At 53.9% G+C, this 22875-nt stretch overlaps 2 protein-coding genes across 2 annotated transcripts; one reads left to right on the top strand and one right to left on the bottom strand.

The window, feature by feature from the left end:
* Positions 1 to 58: 58 nt before the first annotated feature.
* BJ171DRAFT_432568 (ribonuclease III domain-containing protein) lies at positions 59 to 886 on the top strand (the record flags this gene model as incomplete). Its single annotated transcript, XM_053107917.1, has 1 exon — positions 59 to 886. One exon carries the CDS (start codon positions 59 to 61, stop codon positions 884 to 886), a length of 828 nt encoding a protein of 275 aa, XP_052961925.1.
* A 2542-nt stretch (positions 887 to 3428) lies between these two features.
* Positions 3429 to 4070, bottom strand: BJ171DRAFT_412829 (papain cysteine protease family protein; the record flags this gene model as incomplete). The annotated part of the gene is made up of 1 exon (XM_053107300.1): positions 3429 to 4070. A coding segment is annotated over one exon (642 nt), but the record flags the coding sequence as incomplete, so codon positions are not given.
* Positions 4071 to 22875: the final 18805 nt, after the last annotated feature.

A 22875-nucleotide genomic window follows, 5' to 3' on the forward strand; every position in this document is an offset into this window, starting at 1 on the left:
CACCCATCATGCAATCGAGTCTATTCTGAACCGCTTTGGTCCGATCGGGGACGGCGGTATGTCGCTCAAATGCCCAACCGATCTGGTGCATTTCCAGCAGGCCTTTGTGTTCAAGAAACCCACCGTCGGCGGCAGCAACAGCGGCTGCCCTTCACCCACACCCGACGAAAGCCGATGCAGCAGCCGCACTCGGTCGTCCAGCGATTCAGCTGCAGCAACACCGGCTCTGCAGCACAACGAGCGCCTCGAGTACCTCGGCGACGGCATCCTCACCGCCACTGTCGGTGCATATCTCTTTGAGCGCTTCCCTTACGAGCAGGAGGGCTTCCTGACCAAGATGCGCACTCGCATCGTGTGCTCCTCGGCCCTGTGCCAGTTTGCGCGGTATCTGCAGCTCGCTCGCTTCATCGAGCTGCCCAACGGATACAGCTCGTCGCGCATCCAAGAAGACGCCTTTGAGGCCTTTGTCGGGGCCATCATCGCCACCTGGGGAATGGAAGAGGGGTTCCGCTATGCCCGGCGATTCATCATCAACATCATCGAGAACCTCGTCGACTTTTCATACCTGATCCAGAACAACAACAACCACAAGGACATCCTGCAGCGCTTCTTCCAGTCCCGTCGCTGGCACAATCCGAAATACGTCGAAGTCGAGTCCGAGTACTGCATGATGTTTGTGCGGCTGGTCCTAGTGGACGCCCAGTTCCGTGACCAGCTCCCGCAAAACGTCCTCTCCTACGACCAGCAGATCCGGCGAGACTTCAAGATCAATGCTCATTCCAAGCAAGTCATTGTTGGAATGGGAAAGTCTGGTAAAAAGATCACGGCCGAGCAACGGGCCTCCAAGATCGCGCTGGTCAATTTCAACATACCCAGGCACTTTTGAATCATGCATTGAGTGGGGGGAGCTCGGCACTCGTCTCGATCGTCTCCGTGATCTTGATCGTGAAGGAGTAGTCCAGGCCGTTAAAGTTCAATAAATAGCCCGTCGGGGCATACATGTAGAAATCAAAATAGTCGATACGGGCAATGGGTGTGTCTGGGATCAAGGGCGTGCTCACGAACGAATTGAAGATCACCACACCCGGGTTCTCCGTGAGCTGGATCTTGGCCAGGATATCCTTGATATTCCGGGTGGTGCGCATCTGCCCGATCTGCGGCGAGCACAGGAAGCAGTAAAACTCGCCAGCCAGATGGATGGCCGCATGGGGTTTGGTGAAGGCCGCGGGAGTGGGGTTGCCCATAAGTTAGACTGTGGATATGAATCCGGGATATTACTCACTGTGGTCTTCCAGCCCAGCGTCATACTCGAGATCCGGAACTGGCTCGCCACCAGTGTCGTCGTGCTGCTGTATTCCGAGAACCCGGTGTTGGTCTGGAACAAGAGCGTGGTCGGGTCGATCAACTGCGCCACGTCGAAGCTGGAGTTGTTGAGATCGTAGTATCCAAACCCAAGCGACGGCGTGATGTCATAGAGTGTAAAGTTTGTATTGTACTGAAAGTTGCATGTCGTGCCTGGCTGCTGCAGTGGCTGCTTGATATCGATCGTCACAATGTCGTTTGCCGGCACCGCAACCACCGACATAACCATCATGATTGCCGGTGTTAGTGTCGAGAGACGGCACGCAATCGCTGTTGTAGATATACACAGTCTGCCCCACCGTAAACGAGTGGTCGATGATGGTCTGGATGGATACCAGATTCCCCCCGGCAGAGTAGATGCGGATGCCCTGCTGGAATCCATGGGCCACATTGCTCATCGTCAGATACTGCGTGCCCACATAGGGAAACCCCTGGAAGGTCAACCCCGAGTCAAAATACGAGATGTAGGCACTCACTGTAAAGTTGTATCGGTCAATGACCTCTGTCACCTGGAACTGGCCGTTTGGGTTCTGCAGAGTGTAGAGTGGAGGGCGTGTCCACACACCATTCAGAACCACATAATCACCGCGCTGGAGCACAAAGGGCTGCGCCGTCACCACCTGCATGCCATTCGGCAGTGGGATCACATTCACGATGCCATAGGTGTTTGCATTCAATTGACCGTCGGTGGATGGAGTGCTGGTGTCCCACTGTGCGAAACCCAGATTGGCGGTGATCATCAGGTTCTGTGATCCAAAGAGCATCTTCATTGGGGCACCCTTGCCCGTCTTGACCTGGCTGCCCCCACCAGATGAGTTTGAGATGGCCACTGCATTGAGAGAGACCTGGAATGTGTCTGGACCCGTCACATTGATGGAGGTAAATGCCCCGGTGAAAACAGAGGAATCCAGACCGCCAATATATCCGCTCACATCCAGCACCCATGCTGTCTGCCCACTGGTGTATCCATGAGCCGGGCTGACGACCGTGGCAATGTTGGAACCCGCAACGACAGTGATGGGGTTGGTGCCACACATATTGGTGATGAGCGACGTGATGTTCACAATTCCGGTTGCCGCATCGATTGTGGTCAAAGCGTAGTGCATCAGCACCGCACCGGTGCCGTCCTGGCGAGGGATGCTGGAAAAGAGGTTCTGGATGACCGTCTGTAGCTGGCTGGTCGTGTATGATCCCGTGGGGATCGTTATTTGATACATTTGAGGGATGCCACCAAAGGTCAGATCACCTTGGTCGTACCACGAGATTGTGTTGTTTGTGGGATTGATCACGGCATCGACATTAGGAATCTCGGTGCTGATCAACTCGACTTTTGTGACGTTCGAGAACACTCTCCCGAGACCCATCCGGAACGAGTTGGCTTGCGGGTATGTGAGCATATCGCGGTCACGGCTGTCCACGCAGACGACCGTTACGACATTTTCCGACTTGGTGACCTGGGTAGGAGCTGGATTGGGGACAATCGCTGGCACTGTCGTTTGCTGCTGTTTCTGCTGCTCCTGCTCGTCCTCGACCAGATGCTCATAATACTGGGTGAACCGACTCACATCCCGCGCGGTGAACAAGGAATTCAGTTCGTCGATGGATGGTATTTTATTCACATACTGCCCTCCTCGAGGCACATTCATAATGTCATACAATGGTCTCTGCATGACGCTCGACAGATCCTAATGCTATACAGTCAAATATTTGCTCCAAATATCGATGCGCTACAACGTACACATGCCACTCGAATAATACCCTGGGACACTGGGGGGTTGCTGTGGTTGGGGTGCTGATGGAATGACGATCATGTATTGGGGCTGCGGCGCTTGGTTTGGTGACATTTGGTACTGCCACATCGGGCATGGGAAGGAAGGTGCTGTGGGTATTTCATATTGGTATGGAGTGGTGGTGTAAGTAACATACCCACTAGCTGGTGCAATCTGTGGCTGGAAAATCGAATAATATGCTGGATATGGGAAGCTTGCTGGAGCGGGCTTGGGTTGGCGGTGATGGTGATGTGTCTTTCGCTTGTTCTTCGACCCATGAGGAGCTGGTGTGGCATGGAGCGTCCAGAAATCAAACATATAGCTGAGGTATTCAAATGGAAGGTGGAAGTACCCCTTGTCGCCCCAGCTTTCTCCCCACGAATTGAGCATGATGAAGTGGTCGGATGTGTACCCACAAATCACGACTGCATGTCCACCTTGGACCTGTTCATTTGCTCCAGGAAGGGGCACCATCCCAGTCTGGGCCACCTGGGGTGTCAAGAAGGACCCAAATACCTCCATTCCCGCTTGAATGACGTGACCAGATGACAGACATGATTTGATATGATCGAGATCCAGTGGTACTGGGATATATTGGAGACGTGCAGTGATGTAATGTTCCGCCGCTCCCTCGCAGTGAGATGGAGGCTCGATATTGACGCTGGTTGGATCGTATGGCCACATCGTCTCAGGACATGCACCCAAATCGGCCAGTGTTTCGCATGTCGCCATACTCGTGCATCCATTGTCGCTGAGGGGAGGTGTCTGTCCCAGTGTCAGTCGGGCGTGGTAATACAGAAACAGGCGACTGATCTCGATGGGCGAACGATTCTTCTCGCTGACCGGGGAAAACCGGAGCGTGTGTGCAGCAGCATTTGCTGTACACGACGAAACCTTTCCCTGGTCAAGAATGGGGCCCTGGAAGAACGGCCTCAAATCAGCTGTATCAGCGATTTTTGCGCTCGATTCACCCAACGAATAGTGGGTGTACTGTTGGCGCTTCACGGGGTCGTCTCGCTTGTGGTTCAGCACTCGATCGATTGCTAAAGAATCCATGAGAAGGTGTTTGTGCACTTTCTTGGGAATCACCAACAAAATTTTATATTTTCATGTCGCTCTCCATGGCGATGATGATTTTGAACAGCGCCATGGGTTTTGAAATATTGGAGACAAATCAACTCAACATGTGAAAAGTATACTCATTTAGGGAGCCTTGGCAATGAAAGGAATGGGAATAGGAGGGACGACGGGAAGAGAGGCCGGGGCGGGAACATAGCTGGCACCACCCCAGGAAGCGACAGCAGAGGCGGGCGCCTGGTAAGCAACAGGCGCCGGAGCAACGAACGAGGCAGGGGCAGGGGCAGGGGCCTGGTAGGCGACGGGCGCAGGGACGACGTACGCATACGAAACCGGCGCGGGAGCCGAAGCCGGAGCGGCATAAGGGTTGGCAAAATAAGGGTAGGCAGACATGGTTTTTTGAACAAATGAATTTGCTAGCCATAGCCTACATTTTTTTTCATCGGATTTTTGGTGTGCAACTAGGTGATGCACATTTCTCACGAGAGCTCCCTGTTGTCAGTCAGATCAACCCCCAAGTTCAATTGAGGAATGCTACTTTTTTTTCGTGTCATACATACAACTGCATCACATGAGTCGACAGGATTTATCCACCACAGACGATCTATCGTCATCTGGAAATGTGTACAACGTGTTGAATAACTACGCTACACAGGCACGATTCATTGCAATGCAGGGGCCTGATCCTGAGAAAATCAAGAAGTTCACACAGACTACATCATCTCTCGCCAGGCAATTCAAAGAAAACGAGTACTCTCTCAGCACCAGAGTCGCTTCAGAGGCGTTTAAGCTCCACTTCCCATCCATCAAGATGCCTCACCGACTCGTTAACTTTTCCAAGTTCATCCGATTCAGTGACTACGCAATCTTTTACAAAATGTATGCCCCCATAGTCAAGCTAGATAATGGATCTCACGCGGTATACTGGCTAAGGCTTCCGGAAACATACAATACGTCCCTGGGTAGACCATATAAGGTTTATGGTACAGTCAAACCAGAAAGAAACGGGACAGTCACTTCCTGGCATCAGCGACACAGGTCTGCTGATCCGTAGACCCCAGTGGGCAGGTCGTGCGATTGTTTCCCGTCCTGGTTGGCAATCACTTTGTTTTGGGTGGGTCCGGAAGCACAGTCTTGAATACACCCGGTCGATCTCCTGTGGCGATGATCGACTGGCATACCGAGATCATGTTCCTGGCTGCATTGATGTCTCGATCCCACAGCGTATGGCAGCTTGCACAGCTCCGGACAAAGTGTGGTTTCTCGATATCAAGATGCTCGACCTTCTCGAGTCGCTTGGCTTCCCGACAGTGTGAGCACACCTGGGATGTGTTGAACTCGTTCACCGAGCACACATGGATCTTGGAGACGGATGGGTCTGGTGGGCGTCTCTGGTGATGGTGGAATTGCTCAAAGTACTTGGCAAACCTGAGTCTCCTGGGACTGGAGGCATATCCCTTCCCCTGTTTCCAGGATGCATTCCCAAAGGCAATCACCACTTCGGTCTCCCTTGCTGCCTGGTCGATGACTCGCTTGCACATCTCGTGGACGGTGCGCTGTCGCTTGCTGTGGAGATCGAGTCGCTTGAATCGCCGTCGCCGGGTCAGGTTGAAGTACAGCTGTTTGTCCAGCATGTCTCCATCGAACACATGGCGAATGTATCGCAGGAAGGGGGCCACCCCGGGGATCTTGGGACTTGGTGTGGTGCTCATCCATTCCTGCAGATCAAGGGCCTTGTGGGTGCTCTGGATCCACTTGGTCGCCTGACTGGTGCCAGTTCGATGCTGGTACTCCTTGTTGGAGAACGACACGATCTTCTCGTTGGCGCGCTGTGCCTTGGTCACCTTGACACCGTCTTGCTCCTGGATGGATGGTTGACCGGGTGCTCGATTGACAGCGGTGAAGATCGATCCCACTCCAGGGTCGATCCCGATCCATGTGGTCCGAGAGTCGTCAATGGGACCGACCCTGGTCTGGATCTTCTGCTCGGGAGTGAGTGTGTTCACCTTGGTCTTGGGTACCGGCTTGGCATCGGGGCCCTTCTTCTCCAGGATCTTATATCTGAGTGTGGTGATCGAGCACCCGATGTTAGGGATAGCTCCTGCCTGTTCCCCACTTTGACTGCACACTTGGCTGTTCTTTTGCCTTTCTGTTTGTTTGTGTGTAGCTTTGCAGTTCCCCTCCGATTTTCCGCCTTTTGCCTGTCTTTTCCGCTCCTTCCGCACTTCCGTTTTCCCGCGCTGCTCCGCTTCCTTTGTCTTCTTCGCACGCGCCGGTTTGTTTGTGCACGCGCTTCGCTACGATTGGTTACAATTCGGCTGCCGGTCATGTGTCCCCCCACCGGTGACTCATGACCTGCCGGACCGCCCCGATCTCTTGTTCATCTCGCACGCATTTGCCCCAACCTTATACTTGACCAATCCGCTTCTTGGATGTTGAGTCACATTGCTTCGCCTTTGCACGTTTCTCCTGCCTGGTGCTTCGCTTTTGCTTGCGCCTCTCTCGCTTTGGTTCTCTGCCTGTCTCGGTGGTCCTTCTCGGCCCTCGTTCGTGCATCGCCCCCTTCGCCCTGCTCGATCGCCCACTTTTCCCTCCCTTGGCCGCCCTTCGCTGCCAAGTCCGGACTTGTCTATAAATAGCCTGACCCCCGCGATGTGTAGTCGAACCTCAGCGTTCAAAATAGGACTAAATAAAGTGCCTTCTACTTTATTCTCTGAGTGTTCCTCACGTCTCATTTCGAGACTAGTCTTATCTTGAACGGATCTTTGTTTCCTCGCTCCCTCTCCGAGTCCACTTCGGGCTTTACCCTTGCTTTCCCTGAGCTCACTTCGAGCTCACCTCTTCTTTTGCCGTTGAGTCCCCCTCGGACTCTAACATCATTTTGAACGCTCCCTCTTGGCTTCCCGGCCTTTCTTCTTCTTTCGCCTCTCTTTCCCTCGTCGATCCGATGGCTGAGCCTGCTGCACCCCCTGCAGACCTCAACGCGTATCTGGCGCGCATGGAGGAGCGTATGAACGCCCTCATGACCCAGAACGCTGCTCTCCATCGTCAGATCCAGGACCTGCAAGCTCCCGCCGCCGCTCCCCGCCAGGTCTACCAGGTGAACAAGCCCAAGGAGTTCCTAGGTTCCCGTGACGAAACGACGGCCTTCCTCGCCCAGTGCCACCTGGTCTTCCTCGCCGATCCCGCCTTCTTTGCGCCCGAGCGCCAGAAGGTCCTTTACGCCACCTCCTTCCTCCGCGGCGAAGCCTTCAAGTGGTACGAGGCCGCCTTCTACATGGCCAACCGTTTCCCTGCTTCCTTCGCCGACTTCGAAGTTGCCCTGAAGTCGACCTTCGGTGAGGACACAGCCTCCTCGCAAGACAAGGCCCTCAACGACCTCAAACGCTTGGTCCAGCTCAAGTCCTGCCAAGCCTTTGCCACTCGCTTTGTCCAGCTCGCCGCCCGAGTCCAGACCGATGAACCCACGAAGATGCACTTCTTCAAGGAGGGTCTGAAGTCGGAAGTCAAGTTCCACCTGATCGGTCTCCGCCCCGCTCCCGCTTCCTTGCCTGAGTTGATCAAGGCAGCGGTCGAGTACGACGATGCCCTCCATCGTCTCAAGATCTCCTCCCGTTCCCAACCTCCTCCTCCTTCTTCTCGCTCTGCTCCCCATCACCACCATTCTCCCGCGCATGTTTCTTCTTCCTCCTCTTCTGCACCCACTCCCATGGACCTTGACTCTGTCTCGGTCCGCCCTGCTAAGCTCTCTGACGTCGAGAAAAAGCGACGTCGTGAGCAGGGTCTCTGCTTGTACTGCGGGGAAAAGTCTTGTCCCGGCAGTCGCGATGTTCAGCAGTGCCCGGTTCTGGTCAAACGGAACTCGGGAAATGCCCACAGCCGAGCAGCACCTCGCAAGTAAGCGAGGTGGTCTGTTCGGCGATACGAACATCTTCCCCCTCTGACTCGTCACTATCGGACGATAAGCTTCTTCTTCCGGCCACCCTTATCGTCATGAGTCTTTCTGGCCCGGTCTCCATCTCCCTTTCTGTCTTTATTGATGATGGATGCACCGCTCTTGCCCTCATTGATCCTGCCTTTGCGGATCTCCATAAACTCTCTCTTATCCCTCTTTCTACTCCTTACTCCGTTTCCCTTGCTGATGGCTCTTCGGCCGGTTTCATTCGTTTCCAAACCGTGCCTTTGACTCTGACCATTGGTTCCCACACCGAGTCGATTTCTTTTCTTGTGACTCGACTCTCCACCACTCCCATCACTCTTGGTCTTCCCTGGATGCGCTTGCATAATCCAGTTGTCAATTGGAAGTCCCTCTCCCTTTCATTCTCCGATCCCTCTTGCCTTGCTGATGGACACATCCTCGCGGATGTCTCTGCTTCTTCCTTGGACACTTCGTCCACTTCCGGCTCCTCGCCTCCCCCTTCGGGCACTTCGCCTTTGACTCCTCCCTCCGGTCCATTCCCTTACACCGGTTCCCTCCTTTGGCACTTCGCCTTCCCTTTCTTCCCGCCTTGACTCTGCTTCGCTTTCTGAAGAGCCAACGGCCTTCATCTTCACCCGACATTGAGCTCGTTAATGCGGCGAGTCTTCTCCGTCTTGCACGGGAAGACAAGCTCGACATTTTCGCTGCCCAAATGGATATCCGTCCTCCTTCGCCGGAGACGTATCCTACGGTGTCGATAAGGTCCGTGCTCACGACGAAGGTGTATGCCGAGTCTGGCACCCCCGTTGACTCTCGAGGTGTCCCACTCAAATACAATGAGTTTGGCGACGTTTTCAGCCTCAAGTCTGACCCTCCTTCTTCCTTGCCTCCTCATCGTCCGTATGACTTGTCTATTGAGTTTGTACGGACCGAGGATGGAAAGGAACCTCGTTTGCCAAAGCCGGGGAAAGTCTATCCTTTGTCCCCGGCCGAGGAATCTGCTCTTTCGGAGTATCTGACCAACGCCCTCGCACGTGGTTGGATCTCCAAATCCTCTTCTCCCGTTGGTGCTCCCTGCTTCTTCGTGAAGAAGCCCAATGGTGGTCTTCGCCTTTGCGTCGACTACCGGGGCCTCAATGCCATCACGAAGAAGAACCGCTACCCTCTTCCCCTCTTCCAGGATCTCCTGGATAAACTTTCTTCTGCCCGCGTCTTCTCACACCTTGACCTTCCTGATGCTTACCACTTGGTTCGTGTCAAGAAGGGCGATGAGTGGAAGACTGCTTTTGTTTGCAAATCTGGCTCATTTGAGTACAATGTTATCCCCTTTGGTCTTTCGAATGCCCCCGCTGCTTTCCAGTTTTTTATGAACGACATCTTCTCGGACCTCCTTGGTGTCTGTGTTGTCATTTATCTTGACGACATCCTGATCTTCTCAAAAGATCCCCAGGAGCATGAGGAGCATGTTAAGCTTGTTCTTTCTCGCCTTCGTGAACACTCCCTTAAGGTCAATCCGGCCAAGTGTTCTTTTGACCTTTCTGAAGTTGATTTTCTCGGCATGATCATCTCTGCCGATGGCATTAAAATGGACCCTGCCAAGGTCGAGGCCGTTTCCCTTTGGCCTGTTCCCTCTTCTGCTCGCGACATCCAAGTCTTTATTGGTTTCGCAAACTTTTACCGCCGCTTCGTCAAGGACTTTTCTGCACTTGCTCGTCCTTTGACTTCCCTCACCACCAAATCCTCCACCTTCTCTTGGTCTCCCGAGGCCCAAGAGGCTTTTGATTCTCTTAAACGTTCATTCACTTCCGCACCTATTCTTCGTTACTTTGATTTCTCCAAACCCGCTGTCATCGAGCCCGATGCTTCTGACTTTGCTTTGGGTGCCGTCCTTTCCCAGTTTGACCCTGACGGCGCTCTTCACCCCGTTGCTTTTCACTCTCGGCAATTCCGTCCCGCCGAGGTGAATTATGACACTCACGACAAAGAGCTCCTCGCCATTGTCGATTCCTTTACTGCCTGGCGTCATTACTTGATGGCTGCCGACCCCGATCATCCCACTCTTGTCTTCTCTGATCACCAGAACCTTACCCGGTTCACTTCCGCTTCCCAACTTTCTCGCCGCCAGTTCCGGTGGGCCCAATTCCTTTCTGACTTTGCTTTCGCATTTACCACCGCCCTGGTCGCCTCAACACCAAAGCCGATGCTCTCAGTCGCCGTTCTGACTTTGAGATAAAGCCTGGTGACTCCCTCCACTCCACCAACTTCCTTCAGCTGTTCGAGTCTATTTCTCTCGACAGCATCACTGTTATCGGCTCGAATCCCGACTTTCTTTCCGAGATTCGAGCTGCCACCCTTTCTTGTTCCCTTCTTTCCTGACTTTAACGCCAAACGTCTTGATGGCGATTACTCCTTCCGTGACGGTCTTCCTTTACTTTAAAGACCTGATCGTTGTCCCTTCCCCCGAGCTCCAGCTCAAAGTGTTTGAGCAACGTCACTGCTCCGCTGCCGCTGGTCACTTTGGTCTTGCCAAGACCGTTGAGCTCATCTCCCGGGACTTTCACTGGCCCCGGCTTCGTAAGTCTGTGCGTCGCTTCATTGCTAATTGTGAAGCGTGCCAGCGAGCCAAGCCGTCCCGTCACTCCCCTTATGGTTTACTTCATCCTCTCCCCGTTCCTTCCGAACGTTGGTGGGACCTGTCGATGGACTTCATCACGGATCTCCCACCTTCGAACGGCTTTGACTCCATCTTCGTGGTTAAGGACCGCCTGTCCAAACAAGCACACTTTGTGCCCACCACGAAGACGGTTACAGGCGAGCAAACCGCCGAACTCTTCCTCTCCCACATCTTCCGCTTGCATGGTTGTCCCCGGTCTATTGTTTCGGACCGAGGAACTCAGTTTACTTCGGCCTTCTGGAGGCGCTTCAATGAGCTTCTGAAGACGAAGATTTCCCTTTCTTCTGCCTTCCACCCCGAGACCGACGGTTCGACCGAGGTTCTCAACCAGGTCATCGAGCAGTATTTGCGTATCCATTGCAATTACCTGCAAGACGACTGGACCCTTCACCTTCCCCTTGCCGAGTTCACTTACAACAACTCGGAAAACACTTCCACTGGCATGACTCCCTTCTTTGCAGTCCATGGCCATCACCCCATTTTTGATCCCTCCATCATCCGTGATCCCTCTGTTGTGCCCTCTGCCGAAGAACGTGTCGACCGACTTCAGACCGTTCTCGAGGATCTCAAGGCCAACCTCCGGGTTGCCCAAGAGTCCTACACTGTGCAGGCCAACAAATCCCGTCTCCCCACTCCCGACATCTCCGTTGGCGACCTCGTTTTTCTTGATCGTCGCCACATCCGCACCCTTCGTCCCTCCAACAAGCTTGACCAGAAAAAGCTTGGCCCCTTTAAAGTTCTTCGCCGCATCAACCCCGTTGCCTTTGAACTTAAACTCCCTTCCACACTCAAAGTCCACCCCGTCTTTCATGTATCCCTCCTTGAACCCCGAACGAAGGACATTGTTCCCGAGTTCACCCAACCTGAACCACCTCCCATTCTTGTTGACTCCCAGGAAGAGTTTGAGGTCGAGACTGTTCTCGATTCTCGGCTCTTCCGTGGTCGCTTACAGTACTTGGTTCAGTGGAAGGGCTATTCCGAGACTGACCGGTCTTGGGAGCCCGCTGCCAATGTTTCCCACGCCACTGATCTTGTTGCTGACTTCCACCTTCGCTATCCCTCAAAGCCGAAGGCGACGCCCGGAGTTCGTCGCTAAGGAAGGGGATGATGTTAGGGATAGCTCCTGCTTGTTCTCCACTTTGACTGCACACTTGGCTGTTCTTTTGCCTTTCTGTTTGTTTGTGTGTAGCTTTGCAGTTCCCCTCCGATTTTCCGCCTTTTGCCTGTCTTTTCCGCTCCTTCCGCACTTCCGTTTTCCCGCGCTGCTCCGCTTCCTTTGTCTTCTTCGCACGCGCCGGTTTGTTTGTGCACGCGCTTCGCTACGATTGGTTGCAATTCGGCTGCCGGTCATGTGTCCCCCCACCGGTGACTCATGACCTGCCTGACCGCCCCGATCTCTTGTTCATCTCGCACTGCATTTGCCCCAACCTTATACTTGACCAATCCGCTTCTTGGATGTTGAGTCACATTGCTTCGCCTTTGCACGTTTCTCCTGCCAGGTGCTTCGCTTTTGCTTGCGCCTCTCTCGCTTTGGTTCTCTGCCTGTCTCGGTGGTCCTTCTCGGCCCTCGTTCGTGCATCGCCCCCTTCGCCCTGCTCGATCGCCCACTTTTCCCTCCCTTGGCCGCCCTTCGCTGCCAAGTCCGGACTTGTCTATAAATAGCCTGACCTCCGCGATGCGTAGTCGAACCTCAGCGTTCAAAATAGGACTAAATAAAGTGCCTTCTACTTTATTCTCTGAGTGTTCCTCACGTCTCATTTCGAGACAAGTCTTATCTTGAACGGATCTTTGCTTCCCTCGCTCCCTCTCCGAGTCCACTTCGGACTTTACCCTTGCCTTCCCTGAGCTCACTTCGAACTCACTTCTTCTTTTGCCGTTGAGTCCCCCTCGGACTCTAACACACAGGCACGATTCATTGCAATGCAGGGGCCTGATCCTGAGAAAATCAAGAAGTTCACACAGACTACATCATCTCTCGCCAGGCAATTCAAAGAAAACGAGTACTCTCTCAGCACCAGAGTCGCTTCAGAGGCGTTTAAGCTCCACTTCCCATCCGTCAAGATGCCTCACCGACTCGTTAACTTTTCCAAGTTCATCCGATTCAGTGACTACGCAATCTTTTACAAAATGTATGCCCCCATATTCAAGCTAGATAATGGATCTCACGCGGTATACTGGCTAAGGCTTCCGGAAACATACAATACATCCCTGGGTAGACCATATAAGGTTTATGGTAATCATCCGTTCAGAACACTTGAAGGTGAAGTCTCCACCCGACTGGACATGCAATCACCGTGGGATGTTGATATGTTCTCCCCAATCGCACCACAAATTCCCGAGTCATGCAGTGATCCTGTTGTTCAAACTAGCATCGCGGAAAACAAGCGGATTAGTATTTCCTATGACGACAACCTGGGGGAGGGGCAAGACTTTATAGAAGCATATTATCGTATCGTCCGTTCCCTCCTTGACCAGAGCAATGTGGAACAACCCAATGTCTCGAGATCCGAGTACACCGATCCATTCGTTGCCATAATCTTCAAATACAACAGCTTTATGCAGTACGCCCTGCCGATTCGACTGTTGCTTCTCTACCTCCACATTCGACAGATCATCATTGGGAGAGATGACCCCGATTTCAGTGGCGTTTTTAATCAACTCCAAGACAATGGCCTCGCGGAGCTCGAACAAACACCAGAGCAATATTGGACACTCATCGACTACCTCTATCTGATTCTCCCACAGAACATGAAGAACGTCTGTGTATGGGACAACACCCGTGGGAATTATACAGTGAAGAACATCAGGAAGGACAAAGAATGTTAGGGATAGCTTCTGCTTGTTCTCCACTTTGAATGCACACTTGGCTGTTCTTTTGCCTTTCTGTTTGTTTGTGTGTAGCCTTGCAGTTCCCCTCCGATTTTCCGCCCTTTGCCTGTCTTTTCCGCTCCTTCCGCACTTCCGTTTTCCCGCGCTGCTCCGCTTCCTTTGTCTTCTTCGCACGCGCCGGTTTGTTTGTACACGCGCTTTGCTGCGATTGGTTGCAATTCGGCTGCCGGTCATGTGTCCCCCCACCGGTGACTCATGACCTGCCTGACCGCCCCGATCTCTTGTTCATCTCGCACGCATTTGCCCCAACCTTATACTTGACCAATCCGCTTCTTGGATGTTGAGTCACATTGCTTCGCCTTTGCACGTTTCTCCTGCCAGGTGCTTCGCTTTTGCTTGCGCCTCTCTCGCTTTGGTTCTCTGCCTGTCTCGGTGGTCCTTCTCGGCCCTCGTTCGTGCATCGCCCCCTTCGCCCTGCTCGATCGCCCACTTTTCCCTCCCTTGGCCGCCCTTCGCTGCCAAGTCCGGACTTGTCTATAAATAGCCTGACCCCCGCGATGTGTAGTCGAACCTCAGCGTTCAAAATAGGACTAAATAAAGTGCCTTCTACTTTATTCTCTGAGTGTTCCTCACGTCTCATTTCGAGACAAGTCTTATCTTGAACGGATCTTTGCTTCCCTCGCTCCCTCTCCGAGTCCACTTCGGACTTTACCCTTGTTTTCCCTGAGCTCACTTCGAGCTCACTTCTTCCTTTGCCGTTGAGTCCCCTTTGGACTCTAACATCATTTTGAACGCTCCCTCTTGGCTTTCCGGCCTTTCTTCTTCTTTCGCCTCTCTTTCCCTACTCGATCCGATGGCTGAGCCTGCTGCACCCCCTGCAGATCTCAATGCGTATCTGGCGCGCATGGAGGAGCGTATGAACGCCCTCATGACCCAGAACGCTGCTCTCCATCGTCAGATCCAGGACCTGCAAGCTCCCGCCGCCGCTCCCCGCCAGGTCTACCAGGTGAACAAGCCCAAGGAGTTCCTAGGTTCCCGTGACGAAACGACGGCCTTCCTCGCCCAGTGCCACCTGGTCTTCCTCGCCGATCCCGCCTTCTTCGCGCCCGAGCGCCAGAAGGTCCTTTACGCCACCTCCTTCCTCCGCGGCGAAGCCTTCAAGTGGTACGAGGCCGCCTTCTACATGGCCAACCGTTTCCCTGCTTCCTTCGCCGACTTCGAAGTTGCCCTGAAGTCGACCTTCGGTGAGGACACGGCCTCCTCGCAAGATCAGGCCCTCAACGACCTCAAGCGCTTGGTCCAGCTCAAGTCCTGCCAAGCCTTTGCCACCCGCTTCGTCCAACTTGCCGCCCGAGTCCAGACCGACGAACCCACCAAGATGCACTTCTTCAAGGAGGGTTTGAAGTCTGAAGTCAAGTTCCATTTGATCGGTCTCCGCCCCGCTCCCGCTTCCTTGCCCGAGTTGATCAAGGCAGCGGTCGAGTACGACGATGTTAGGGATAGCTCCTGCTTGTTCTCCACTTTGACTGCACACTTGGCTATTCTTTTGCCTTTCTGTTTGTTTGTGTGTAGCCTTGCAGTTCCCCTCCGATTTTCCGCCTTTTGCCTGTCTTTTCCGCTCCTTCCGCACTTCCGTTTTCCCGCGCTGCTCCGCTTCCTTTGTCTTCTTCGCACGCGCCGGTTTGTTTGTGCACGCGCCTTGCTGCGATTGGTTGCAATTCGGCTGCCGGTCATGTGTCCCCCCACCGGTGACTCATGACCTGCCTGACCGCCCCGATCTCTTGTTCATCTCGCATGCATTTGCCCCAACCTTATACTTGACCAATCCGCTTCTTGGACGTTGAGTCACATTGCTTCGCCTTTGCACGTTTCTCCTGCCAGGTGCTTCGCTTTTGCTTGCGCCTCTCTCGCTTTGGTTCTCTGCCTGTCTCGGTGGTCCTTCTCGGCCCTCGTTCGTGCATCGCCCCCTTCGCCCTGCTCGATCGCCCACTTTTCCCTCCCTTGGCCGCCCTTCGCTGCCAAGTCCGGACTTGTCTATAAATAGCCTGACCCCCGCGATGTGTAGTCGAACCTTAGCGTTCAAAACAGGACTAAATAAAGTGCCTTCTACTTTATTCTCTGAGTGTTCCTCACGTCTCATTTCGAGACAAGTCTTATCTTGAACGGATCTTTGCTTCCCTCGCTCCCTCTCCGAGTCCACTTCGGACTCTACCCTTGCTTTCCCTGAGCTCACTTCGAGCTCACTTCTTCTTTTGCCGTTGAGTCCCCTTTGGACTCTAACATCATTTTGAACGCTCCCTCTTGGCTTCCCGGCCTTTCTTCTTCTTTCGCCTCTCTTTCCCTCGTCGATCCGATGGCTGAGCCTGCTGCACCCCCGGCAGATCTCAATGCGTACCTGGCGCGCATGGAGGAGCGTATGAACGCCCTCATGACCCAGAACGCTGCTCTCCATCGTCAGATCCAAGATCTGCAAGCTCCCGCCGCCGCTCCCCGCCAGGTCTACCAGGTGAACAAGCCCAAGGAGTTCCTAGGTTCCCGTGACGAAACGACGGCATTCCTCGCCCAGTGCCACCTGGTCTTCCTCGCCGATCCTGCCTTCTTCGCGCCCGAGCGCCAGAAGGTCCTTTACGCCACCTCCTTCCTCCGCGGCGAAGCCTTCAAGTGGTACGAGGCCGCCTTCTACATGGCCAACCGCTTCCCCGCTTCCTTCGCCGATTTCGAAGTTGCCCTCAAGTCGACCTTCGGTGAGGACACGGCCTCCTCGCAAGATAAGGCCCTCAACGACCTCAAGCGCTTGGTCCAGCTCAAGTCCTGCCAAGCCTTTGCCACCCGCTTCGTCCAACTTGCCGCCCGGGTCCAGACCGATGAACCCACCAAGATGCACTTCTTCAAGGAGGGTTTGAAGTCTGAAGTCAAGTTCCATTTGATCGGTCTCCGCCCCGCTCCCGCTTCCTTGCCTGAGTTGATCAAGGCAGCGGTCGAGTACGATGATGCCCTCCATCGTCTCAAGGTCTCCTCCCGTTCCCAACCTCCTCCTCCTTCTTCTCGCTCTGCTCCCCATCACCACCATTCTCCCGCTCATGTTTCTTCTTCCTCCTCTTCTGCACCCACTCCCATGGACCTTGACTCTGTCTCGGTCCGCCCTGCTAAGCTCTCCGACGTCGAGAAAAAGCGACGTCGTGAGCAGGGTCTCTGTTTGTACTGCGGGGAAAAGTCTTGTCCCGGCAGTCGCGATGTTCAGCAGTGCCCGGTTCTGGTCAAACGGAACTCGGGAAATGCTCACAGCCGAGCAGCACCTCGCAAGTAAGCGAGGTGGTCTGTTCGGCGATACGAACATCTTCCCCCTCTGACTCGTCACTATCGGACGATAAGCTTCTTCTTCCGGCCACTCTTATCGTCATGAGTCTTTCTGGCCCGGTCTCCATCTCCCTTTCTGTTTTTATTGATGATGGATGTTCCGCTCTTGCCCTCATTGATCCTGCCTTTGCCGATCTCCATAAACTCTCTCTTATCCCTCTTTCTACTCCTTACTCCGTTTCCCTTGCTGATGGTTCTTCGGCCGGTTTCATTCGTTTCCAAACCGCGCCTTTGACTCTGACCATTGGTTCCCACACCGAGTCGATTTCTTTTCTTGTGACTCGACTCTCCACCACTCCCATCACTCTTGGTCTTCCCTGGATGCGCTTGCATAATCCAGTTGTTAATTGGAAGTCCCTCTCCCTTTCATTCTCCGATCCCTCTTGCCTTGCTGATGGACACATCCTCGCGGATGTCTCTGCTTCTTCCTTGGACACTCCGTCCGCTTCCGGCTCCTCGCCTCCCCCTTCGGGCACTTCGCCTTTGACTCCTCCTCCCTCCGGTCCTTCCCTTACACCGGTTCCCTCCTTTGGCACTTCGCCTTCCCTTTCTTCCCGCCTTGACTCTGCTTCGCTTTCTGAAGAGCCAACGGCTTTATCTTCACCCGACATTGAGCTCGTTAATGCGGCGAGTCTTCTCCGTCTTGCACGGGAAGACAAGCTCGACATTTTCGCTGCCCAAATGGATATCCGTCCTCCTTCGCCGGAGACGTATCCTACGGTGTCGATAAGGTCCGTGCTCACGACGAAGGTGTATGCCGAGTCTGGCACCCCTGTTGACTCTCGAGGCGTCCCACTCAAATACAATGAGTTTGGCGACGTTTTCAGCCTCAAGTCTGACCCTCCTTCTTCCTTGCCTCCTCATCGTCCGTATGACTTGTCCATTGAGTTTGTACGGACCGAGGATGGAAAGGAACCTCGTTTGCCAAAGCCGGGGAAAGTCTATCCTTTGTCCCCGGCCGAGGAATCTGCTCTTTCGGAGTATCTGACCAACGCCCTCGCACGTGGTTGGATCTCCAAATCCTCTTCTCCCGTTGGTGCTCCCTGCTTCTTCGTGAAGAAGCCCAATGGTGGTCTTCGCCTTTGCGTCGACTACCGAGGCCTCAATGCCATCACGAAGAAGAACCGTTACCCACTTCCCCTCTTCCAGGATCTTCTGGATAAACTTTCTTCTGCCCGCGTCTTCTCACACCTCGACCTTCCTGATGCTTACCACTTGGTTCGTGTCAAGAAGGGCGATGAGTGGAAGACTGCTTTTGTTTGCAAATCTGGCTCATTTGAGTACAATGTTATCCCCTTTGGTCTTTCGAATGCCCCCGCTGCTTTTCAGTTTTTTATGAACGACATCTTCTCGGACCTCCTTGGTGTCTGTGTTGTCATTTATCTTGACGACATCCTGATCTTCTCAAAAGATCCCCAGGAGCATGAGGAGCATGTTAAGCTTGTTCTCTCTCGCCTTCGTGAACACTCCCTTAAGGTCAATCCGGCCAAGTGTTCTTTTGACCTTTCTGAAGTTGACTTTCTCGGCATGATCATTTCTGCCGATGGCATCAAAATGGACCCTGCCAAGGTCGAGGCCGTTTCCCTTTGGCCTGTTCCCTCTTCTGCTCGCGATATCCAAGTCTTTATTGGTTTCGCAAACTTTTACCGCCGCTTCGTCAAGGACTTTTCCGCACTTGCTCGTCCTTTGACTTCCCTCACTACCAAATCCTCCACCTTCTCTTGGTCTCCCGAGGCCCAAGAGGCTTTTGATTCTCTTAAACTTTCCTTCACTTCCGCACCTATTCTTCGATACTTTGATTTCTCTAAACCCGCTGTCATCGAGCCCGATGCTTCTGACTTTGCTTTGGGTGCCGTCCTTTCTCAGTTTGACCCTGACGGCGCTCTTCACCCCGTTGCTTTTCACTCTCGGCAATTCCGTCCCGCCGAGGTGAATTATGACACTCACGACAAAGAGCTCCTCGCCATTGTCGATTCCTTTACCGCCTGGCGTCATTACTTGATGGCTGCCGACCCTGATATTCCCACTCTTGTTTTCTCTGATCATCAGAACCTTACCCGGTTCACTGCCGCTTCTCAACTTTCTCGCCGCCAGTTCCGGTGGGCCCAATTCCTTTCTGACTTTGCTTTTCGCATTCACCACCGCCCTGGTCGTCTCAACACCAAAGCCGATGCTCTCAGTCGCCGTTCTGACTTTGAGATAAAGCCTGGTGACTCCCTCCACTCCACCAACTTCCTTCAGCTGTTCGAGTCTATTTCTCTCGACAGCATCACTGTTATCGGCTCGAATCCCGACTTTCTTTCCGAGATTCGAGCTGCCACCCTTTCTTGTTCCCTCCTTTCTGACTTTAACGCCAAACGTCTTGATGGCGATTACTCCTTCCGTGACGGTCTCCTTTACTTTAAAGACCTGATCGTTGTCCCTTCCCCCGAGCTCCAGCTCAAAGTGTTTGAGCAACGTCACTGCTCCGCTGCCGCTGGTCACTTTGGTCTTGCCAAGACCGTTGAGCTCGTCTCCCGGGACTTTCACTGGCCCCGGCTTCGTAAGTCTGTGCGTCGCTTCATTGCTAATTGTGAAGCGTGCCAGCGAGCCAAGCCGTCCCGTCACTCCCCTTATGGTTTACTTCATCCTCTCCCCGTTCCTTCCGAACGTTGGTGGGACCTGTCGATGGACTTCATCACGGATCTCCCACCTTCGAACGGTTTTGACTCGATCTTCGTGGTTAAGGACCGCCTGTCCAAACAAGCACACTTTGTGCCCACCACGAAGACGGTTACAGGCGAGCAAACCGCCGAACTCTTCCTCTCCCACATCTTCCGCTTGCATGGTTGTCCCCGGTCTATTGTTTCGGACCGAGGAACTCAGTTTACTTCGGCCTTCTGGAGGCGCTTCAATGAGCTTCTGAAGACGAAGATTTCCCTTTCTTCTGCCTTCCACCCCGAGACCGACGGTTCGACCGAGGTTCTCAACCAGGTCATCGAGCAGTATTTGCGTATCCATTGCAATTACCTGCAAGACGACTGGACCCTTCACCTTCCCCTTGCCGAGTTCACTTACAACAACTCGGAAAACACCTCCACTGGCATGACTCCCTTCTTTGCAGTCCATGGCCATCACCCCATTTTCGATCCCTCTATCATTCGTGATCCCTCTGTTGTGCCCTCTGCCGAAGAACGTGTCGACCGACTTCAGACCGTTCTCGAGGATCTCAAGGCCAACCTCCGGGTTGCCCAAGAGTCCTACACTGTGCAGGCCAACAAATCCCGTCTCCCCACTCCCGACATCTCCGTTGGCGACCTCGTTTTTCTGGATCGTCGCCACATTCGCACCCTTCGTCCCTCCAACAAGCTTGACCAGAAAAAGCTTGGCCCCTTTAAAGTTCTTCGCCGCATCAACCCCGTTGCCTTTGAGCTTAAACTCCCTTCCACACTTAAAGTTCACCCCGTTTTCCATGTATCCCTCCTTGAACCCCGAACGAAGGACATTGTTCCCGAGTTCACCCAACCAGAACCACCTCCCATTCTTGTTAACTCCCAGGAAGAGTTTGAGGTCGAGACTGTTCTCGATTCTCGGCTCTTCCGTGGTCGCTTACAGTACTTGGTTCAGTGGAAGGGCTATTCCGAGACTGACCGGTCTTGGGAGCCCGCTGCCAATGTTTCCCACGCCACTGATCTTGTTGCTGACTTCCACCTTCGCTATCCCTCAAAGCCGAAGGCGACGTCCGGAGTTCGTCGCTAAGGAAGGGGATGATGTTAGGGATAGCTCCTGCTTGTTCTCCACTTTGACTGCACACTTGGCTATTCTTTTGCCTTTCTGTTTGTTTGTGTGTAGCCTTGCAGTTCCCCTCCGATTTTCCGCCTTTTGCCTGTCTTTTCCGCTCCTTCCGCACTTCCGTTTTCCCGCGCTGCTCCGCTTCCTTTGTCTTCTTCGCACGCGCCGGTTTGTTTGTGCACGCGCCTTGCTGCGATTGGTTGCAATTCGGCTGCCGGTCATGTGTCCCCCCACCGGTGACTCATGACCTGCCTGACCGCCCCGATCTCTTGTTCATCTCGCATGCATTTGCCCCAACCTTATACTTGACCAATCCGCTTCTTGGACGTTGAGTCACATTGCTTCGCCTTTGCACGTTTCTCCTGCCAGGTGCTTCGCTTTTGCTTGCGCCTCTCTCGCTTTGGTTCTCTGCCTGTCTCGGTGGTCCTTCTCGGCCCTCGTTCGTGCATCGCCCCCTTCGCCCTGCTCGATCGCCCACTTTTCCCTCCCTTGGCCGCCCTTCGCTGCCAAGTCCGGACTTGTCTATAAATAGCCTGACCCCCGCGATGTGTAGTCGAACCTTAGCGTTCAAAACAGGACTAAATAAAGTGCCTTCTACTTTATTCTCTGAGTGTTCCTCACGTCTCATTTCGAGACAAGTCTTATCTTGAACGGATCTTTGCTTCCCTCGCTCCCTCTCCGAGTCCACTTCGGACTCTACCCTTGCTTTCCCTGAGCTCACTTCGAGCTCACTTCTTCTTTTGCCGTTGAGTCCCCTTTGGACTCTAACAGACGATGCCCTCCATCGTCTCAAGGTCTCTTCCCGTTCCCAACCTCCTCCTCCTTCTTCTCGCTCTGCTCCCCATCACCACCATTCTCCCGCGCATGTTTCTTCTTCCTCCTCTTCTGCGCCCACTCCCATGGACCTTGACTCTGTCTCGGTCCGCCCTGCTAAGCTCTCCGACGTCGAGAAAAAGCGACGTCGTGAGCAGGGTGTCAAGACTGGACAACGGGGCAAGCAGGGAAGCGCGCAAGAGTCCTAATGCAAGACTCGAACGTAGGGAGAGGAGCGGGGACTGGACTGGGACACAGAGTGTCAAGTGTGAAGCCAAAGTTTTATTCTAGATCCAAGGCTTAGGATACTAAAAATACAAAGTTCATTTCAAGGACAAGGCAAGATAACTAGGCAAGATACAAGGCAAGGAAACTCGGTTCATGACACTATCTCCCCCTTATAGGTCAGCCATAATGGCTCGATAGGACTGGAACATGAACGGCACCCCAGCTCGGGCTTTTCCGAAATTCAGTGTCAGCATCGGTTTCGAACCGGCAACCTCCAGACTGGTATGCAGACACCTTAAACGAACTCGGCGAACTGGGGCACTGGCAGGGGACTCGGAACGGCGGATGAAACCCTTGGAGAGGTTCTCTTGGATGTAGGTGTGGAGGGCGTCCATCTCCGGCTTGGAGAGGTTGTAGACGGGCCCAAACGACGGAGACGCACCTTCGACCAACGGGATCGTGTGGTCGTAAGGGCGGTGCTGGGGGAGCTTGTCGGCCTCGGACTTGGAAAACACCTTGGCAAAGGACGAGTACTTGGAGGGGACAGAGGGCTCGGCCTTGGGCTTGGCTCCAGCGTCGACGGAGCAGAGGGACAGGACTCGGGCAGCATCCAAGAGGAACACTTCCAGGCCTTCCTTCTGGACGGCGTGCTGGAAGGGGATGCTGCCGATCAGGCTGACGCTGGGCAGGGACTGGGTCTTGGTCTTGGTCTTTGGGACGGCAGGAGGCAAGGCAGGACTGGGCTTGGGCACGGCAGGAGGCAAGGCAGGGAGGATCTCGGGCTCGGCTGGGGACTCGGCTGGGGACTTGGCAGGAACAATCTTGGACTCGGGCAGGGACACGGCAGGCTCGGCGGGGACCTCAGCAGGGGACTCGGCAGGGCTGGACCTAGAGGACTGTGGCTCGGGAGAGAACGGGGAGGCCAAACTGTGGATAGAGGTGCAAGGCAAGAAAATAGAGTCATGGTGCCAGTCAAAGTAGGGTTTGTGTTTCTTGATCCAATCCATACCCAAGATGATCGGGTATGAAGCCAAGGGAATCAGCGCGAACGAGATTTGTTCATAGTGGCTGATGCC

Source organism: Polychytrium aggregatum, assembly GCF_025602895.1.
Source record: "Polychytrium aggregatum strain JEL109 chromosome Unknown BJ171scaffold_102, whole genome shotgun sequence".
NCBI classification, from domain to species: Eukaryota; Fungi; Chytridiomycota; class Chytridiomycetes; order Polychytriales; genus Polychytrium; species Polychytrium aggregatum.